The sequence below is a fragment of the Merops nubicus genome, unplaced genomic scaffold, assembly GCF_000691845.1.
Source record: "Merops nubicus isolate BGI_N331 unplaced genomic scaffold, ASM69184v1 Scaffold17065, whole genome shotgun sequence".
NCBI classification, from domain to species: Eukaryota; Metazoa; Chordata; class Aves; order Coraciiformes; family Meropidae; genus Merops; species Merops nubicus.
The window spans coordinates 1-6,589 of NW_008609102.1; the positions used below are offsets into that span (position 1 = coordinate 1).

The 6,589-nt window shown below is 37.3% G+C and overlaps 1 protein-coding gene across 1 annotated transcript; it reads left to right on the plus strand.

Annotated features, from left to right (window-relative positions):
• The first annotated feature begins 221 nt into the window (after positions 1 to 221).
• On the plus strand, positions 222 to 4,702 carry GTF2A2 (general transcription factor IIA, 2, 12kDa). Its single transcript, XM_008940508.1, has 4 exons — positions 222 to 393; positions 907 to 1,011; positions 2,331 to 2,457; positions 4,391 to 4,702. The coding sequence occupies exons 1-4, from the start codon at positions 322 to 324 to the stop codon at positions 4,414 to 4,416; spliced, it is 330 nt and encodes a 109-aa protein (XP_008938756.1). The 5' UTR covers positions 222 to 321; the 3' UTR covers positions 4,417 to 4,702.
• The last annotated feature ends 1,887 nt before the right edge of the window (positions 4,703 to 6,589 follow it).

Sequence of the window (6,589 nt, forward strand, 5' to 3'; positions counted from 1 at the left end):
GAGGCCCCGGCGCCGCGGGGGGACGGGGGTCGCTTTAGGCTGCGGACTGAGAGGGGCCGCTCCCGGCGCGCCGCTTCCCTGTCCGTGGGGCACGAAGGCCCGTCCAGGCGGACCCTAGTGCCTTGTGCTTGGGCGCTATTGATTGTCTGTCAGTGCTTGCGGACCCCATTCTAAAATTGTTTGCTCTTGCTGTGCCTTGTACGAGGGTTCTTTTTAATCTATTTTTGGGGTTGTTTTGGTTCTTTTTAAATGAGGGCGAGGACGCTGCTTGTGTCCGGAGCCGTGGATGATAGGAAGGCGTCCAGCCCGACTCGGTAAACCATGGCGTATCAGCTGTACAGAAACACCACGCTGGGGAACAGTCTCCAGGAGAGTCTGGACGAGCTCATACAGGTGCGTCTGGGGTTTAGGGTCTGGGCAATTAGCTTCATAAAAAGAGACGTTAGTCATTTAAACGGCTTTGTAGTGGTTGTTTTGGGGTACTTGTGGCCAACGTGTGGAAAACTTTCTGATCGAATTCAAAAGCTATTGGTATACTCCATTCACGTGGTAAGTATTTTTCATAATGTCCTAGACTAAGGAAAATGTTTTATGTAAGTGGTATTTTCTGTTGCATGGCCTGGTAAATGAACAGCTGGATTAATCTGGAGCACTGTAATGATCTCCTGCTCCTCTGGTTGTTGCCAATGGATATTTATTAGAAGAAATCTTTGTGTCACACAAAAAATCATCTGAGCACATTGTTTAGTGTTAAAATAGGGAAAGGGAATTCAATATAGGAACATAATACTCCTGTAAATTGCTCTTCTAGACATCTACTTCATGTGAACTTTATTTTGATGTTTTTAATCGTTACTGCATTTTTGAGTTTACTTTGCGAAGTTGTTTTTTTTTCATATACTTCAGTCACAGCAAATCACTCCTCAGCTGGCCCTTCAAGTGCTACTTCAGTTTGATAAAGCTATAAATTCAGCACTGGCACAACGAGTCAGGAACAGAGTCAATTTCAGGGTAAGATTAACAATATATAAAAGTTTTTCATGAGCTACAGTAACTAAGCGTCCATGCAGAATGTCATTAAATGCTGCCTGCTCTAAGCAAAAACTTATCAAGGTCCCATTTTGACCTTGAAATAATGACTATTTGCATGTATATTCTGTATGCAATTGTAAGGTTTGTTACCTTCTAACTCTGCCAGGGGTCTTTGAAAGGAATACAGAAATTGGAACAGATTTGGTGGGTGGATGAAAACAGGGGAAGTGGAAGAGTGAAATGTTTTGATGGGTAGCATTGACATCCTTGTTGTCTTAGAGATGAGGAGAGAGACTTTTGCTTCTATTACTTGTACCTAGCAGAAGTGAGATGGGGCCAAATTTTCAGCCACATCTGTTATGTGAAGAGAGACTAGAGTTGTAGGTTTACCCTTATGCAAGTCACTGGATCGTTTTGTAAATGTTTTCTGTAGGTGGTGTAGAAAAATAAGTGAGTTTTTTTTTTTTTCACAGCCAGACACTTTAATTAATGTCTGATAGACATGAAATTGTTGCATGTCAACTTGGTTGTTATTTTGAGGAAAAACCAAACAAAATAGTTACCCTGTTAATTTATGTCCTAGTGCTTCCTCTACAGTCTGTGCAGAATGTATTAGTGAAGGGAGCTAAGATTTTGTATTTTTAAACCATATAGATAAGTTAAAAAGAGCATAACTACTTTCCTCTAACACGCCTAACTTGCTTTATGTATGTAACGTTATAGAAAACTTTAGTTTAAAATGTGTGTAGTAGATAAGATCCAAGTAACATTTTTTTTCTTTTAAGTTCATCAGTATCTGTTCAAATTGTGAAGATGAAGGCCAAAAGGTTTACATATTAATATCCTCATATCAAAAATGGGGAATACCCCTTTATGTCAGGTCAATTCTGTAATGATTTTTTTAATTTACACTATCACAGTATTTAGACAATTGCAGAATTTATGTCTTGTTATTATTACTGCTGTAACTGATTTTTCTTATGGCCCATGTTTTAAGAAATCTTTTCCGATAATGACCCTTTAGAAAAGCTATAAAACTTACCAGCATACATGCGAAGCTTCCCTTTGGATACACTGTAACATCACTATGTGATCTTGAAAATTTCAGCTGCTGGAGGGTATTTAAACTGCAGTTTTCCTCAGAATTGCTTGCTTGCCAAGTTTGTATACATTCAGGTTCACAGCTGACTTTATGGCAAACCTAGTTCTAGAAGGTATGTAGTTCAGTGCATAGTAAACATATTTTCTGTTACTTTTGGGATGAATCCTATAAAAAAAAAACTCTTGTCTTTCTAAAGGGGTCTCTGAACACGTACAGGTTCTGTGACAACGTATGGACGTTTGTACTGAATGATGTTGAATTTAGGGAGGTCACTGAACTTGTGAAAGTGGACAAAGTGAAAATTGTAGCATGTGATGGAAAAAGTAAGTATGGAATATGATATAAATAAGCTGAGACACAAGGCTTGATCATTTATAGAAAGCTTTGACTCAAAGTCTGATTAACGATTGATTATATTATTCAGACAAAAGTAGGGCACTGCATTCGTTTTTACATATGATAAGAAATGAAAGAAAAGCAAGCTAAGCGCTTCCCAAACTCTTAAGCACAAAATATGAATGTTAGAGACTGCTGTACACCTGTTCTTGGGAAGTACATACAACTAGAGTGACTACAAAGTCAAAAGTAATCTTAATTCCACTTCTGTGTGGTTTTTTTTATTAACCACTTTGGTAGGACAGCACCATGTTTTACTGAATTTGAGGAGTGCTTTATCAGTCAGAGCAAGTGATTGTCTGAGAAAACTGTTGAAGCAATTATTATTGGATTTGATGGCAGGGAACACAAGCACATGAAAAGCTTACACTAGCATTTTTAAGTCATATTGTAAGATATATGTATTGCTCAACAAGCTCACTGTATGTACACTGTTCACGGGAGTTTATTTTCCATATTTCCTTGATTGGACTACTTTGGCCAATGTTCCTTTAAATTCTTTACTGGAAAAGGTCTTTTAGTGACTTTTGTGGCAAGCTGGTTTATAACTTTTAAAACCACCAATGTGGCAGCATATCGCTAAAGATGCGTGACGTGATGCTGCTTCTTTCATTCTTGGGGAGTAATGCTAAAAGGAATAACTGAGTATGGAAAAGGCTTTATTTAAATATATGCTAGACCTCTGAAATAGGTTCTTTTGTGGCTTTCTGATCCTGGCATAATTACAGGTAGTCACTTCAAGTTGTAGTTTTAAAGAGTTATCAGAATTTAGTGTTTGCTCAAGTTCTAGTATTAGTCAAGCATATAATCTTACTCTGTTTATTTTTTGTGTACTTGTTATAGCTAGTGGAAGAAACCTTACTTTCTAAGAATTAATCATTTTCACTCCTGATAAAGTATGCAGAAAAGATTTAAAGAACTGGGTGACTTAAAGTTGCTGTTAACATTAGTGTCTTTTTTTTTTTTTTTCCCACAAGAAGCTGACTGGCTAAAGGAGTGTTGTAAACACTGACTTGTCTTTCTCCATATCCAAGTTATGTACTTTTGCTGTAGCTCTAAAAGCCACAGAGCAATGACGGTAGTAATACCAGAAGTTGCACTGGTGTTAATGGGTGCTTTTGACAGAACTTCAGAGAATTGGTCTCAGTTGTTTTACGAAGGTCATGCTCATTCTTGCATATCATAGAATGTCCAGGCTGGAAGGGACCTCCAAAGGGCATCTAGTCCAACCCCCCCTGTGCCATAAGCAGGGACATCTCTAACTAGATCAAGCTACTCAGAGCCTCATCTAGCCTGATCTTGAATGTCCCCAGGGATGGGGCCTCCACCACCTCTCTGGGCAACCTATTCCAGTGGTCTATCACTCTCATGCTGAAGAACTTTTTCCTCACGTCTAACCTAAATCTACCCTTTAAATTTACCCTGTCAAAATGCATAGTAAACTATAGCCCACATTCCTTAAGAGCTTATGCAAAATGTGCAAAACTTTCTTTGTAGTAGATCATGCAGTTTAGCTAGATGTACTTGTTGCTGACTGCAATGAAGTGTCTCTGTATCACTACAAGTTAGAGCAAAGTTTCTTGTAATTTGTTATTAAGGCATTAAAAATGTGTGTGTACGGCCTTGAAGGTTTGTGCTCTCCCTTCCTGGTGTTCCTAACTGAAGAGAAAAGAGCACAAGTGGCTCATACATCACATTGATAGCAGTGGAGGGGATTGTGTTGGTACAGAACATGTTCTAAATGCTTGGGGTGAATGCTTTTGAGCTTGAGGAAGGTATTAGGGAATAGTATTGCTTCTCTTTAACTTTACTTAACTGCAGGGGGGCTATGTATTACTCACTTTCTTTTTTCTTTCCTAGACACTGGTTCCAATACTGCAGAATGAAGAGAACTGTGGTTTGTCTGCAATATTTTGTGTTAATATGCAGCACTTTCCGGAGAGAAGCATGGAGAGGGACTGTGTTCATACTTAATTCTTGTGATGCAGATATGAGTTAATCTATACTAGAAGGCGTCACAGAATGACAGTGGGAGAAATACCTGTAGCATTTCTTCAGTTCACCTTATAGGGCATGAATACGATATTACTGTTTTTTTTGTTACAAATTACAGAAGATATTGTTGCCTTTTTTTGTTCAAAATTTCTGTAATAAAATTTTATTTAAAAACTTATGAATGAGTGTTCACTGGAAAACTTTAATATAAGATGTTCTCCCAGTATTGTCTAAGTGTCTTTAGACATGCAAATGCAAAGGTCTTTCAGTTACAGGGTCCTTGAGTATGGTTGCACTGGCTAGTTCTGCAAGAAATGACAGTTTCAGAATGGAGGACATCAACAAATGCTTAGCAGCTCATGCTGGCCAGTATATTTGTCTGTTTCTTACTTCAACTTTCTATCTATGAATTGGTCCATTTGATAGCTTTAGCTAATAATACACTAACTCAAGTATTAAAATTACTGCACAGCTAATCAGATTGAAATAATGAAACTGAGTCTTGTAAGATTGCGCTACATTCTCAACAAATGTTCACGCTGCTTGTTTTAATGTTTTTGTAATTGTTTTTTGTATTTGTGGAATACATCTAATTGCACAATTGGCCAACAAGATTTCAGTGGAATTGCTCAGCAATGAATTCTGAGATATCAGATGGACAAATTTGCTCTTTTTAGACTTAGACATTTTACTAATCTCCTTAACATAGTTTTTTCACTAGAAGTATGATTATTATATACCAACAGATTATTTGACTTAGCAGCAGTGGCTGTTCTGGTGTGGTCATAGGAATGTTAGCTGTCTTGGCAGTCTCAAATTCATTTATTTTAGACAGTAGGCTACCTACAGTCCACTGGAAACTGGAAACCGTATAGAAGAAGAGTCAGGGAGTAACTGTTTTCACATCATTCTGTGTCTTCAGTTTGTGCAAAAAAACTGGAGCATAATTTACAAGTTGAAGCTATTTTCTATGTGTCAGTGGCACAGTCTATTCAAGTACTAAAGTCTATTCAAGTACTAAAGCTTTGGTAGCTCCAGACTGCTGTATTACGGTTCCCTAAATCCTACCTTTGCATATCAAAGGATATATATTTGGGGTTTGGTTAACTTCCGCTTCCCTTGCTTTGAGTGAGACAGGAGTTCACAAACTTGCTTGCTAGACTATTCCAAGTATTACGTTCACCATTTTTTTTTTTTATTTTATTTTTTTTTTTTTTGTCTTATATCTATGCTGAGTGTCCTTTGCTGCAAACTGTAGATTGGTAAGTAACCATTTTTGAAACCAGAACAGACTATCGCTCTCATTTAAACTGCACAGTAAATATCTGTTTAGATCATTATCTTAAGGGATGCAAATGTGCATCTGTACTGTGGTTTTCTCTTTTTCTACATCAGACTCAATCTTCTAGGTCTAAGTGTTTTTTCTTGTCTAATAATCACATGGTAAACAATTTCAGCCCTTGTAAATATAACTGATTCCTACATCCAGCTCTTTGTAGTCTCTTCCTGTCTCTGGACAGAAACTTCTCAATCAACAGTTCTCTGCAGCTTTTGGACTCCCTCGTAATGCAAATAATTAGACATCACATTTTCCTCCAGTTAAGTGTTCATTAGCATATTTGCCCTCACATTTTTCCATTGAAAACAAATTTAAGAGAAGCAAAATTGTACTGATGATGTGCGATTATAGTGCAGAATCGATTTATGGTTACGTTGCATTGGTACTCTATTGGATTTCTCTTGTGTTTCAATAGTTGTATACTAGTACTTTAGCACTCCCAGGCTTAGTGCTATTCTAGCTGTTAACTGAAAGGAAAATAGTTATCTGAAAAAGAAAATATTGTAGTGAATATGTATACTAAGAAGAATCACGAATGAAAGGAGAAACAACTTTGAAGACAAAGATGTCTGCAACTTAGTAATCACTGAAAGTCCAATCAATGTGAACAGGAACCAATGTGAGAAATTATGATGTTCATTATTCAGGACAACTTTATTGACTTTTTTTAAAAAAAAAAAAGTAGTAATAATTCCATTGAAGCACTAGATTTGGTCCTTTGGAAG

Bases quoted from the DNA above. Each gene is read 5' to 3' on its own strand.
- GTF2A2 (XM_008940508.1), top strand. From the start codon at position 322: ATGGCGTATCAGCTGTACAGAAACACCACGCTGGGGAACAGTCTCCAG. The intron at 394-906 runs GTGCGTCTGGGG...CATATACTTCAG, and splicing joins GTCTGGACGAGCTCATACAG to TCACAGCAAATCACTCCTCA. The intron at 1,012-2,330 runs GTAAGATTAACA...GTCTTTCTAAAG, and splicing joins GGAACAGAGTCAATTTCAGG to GGGTCTCTGAACACGTACAG.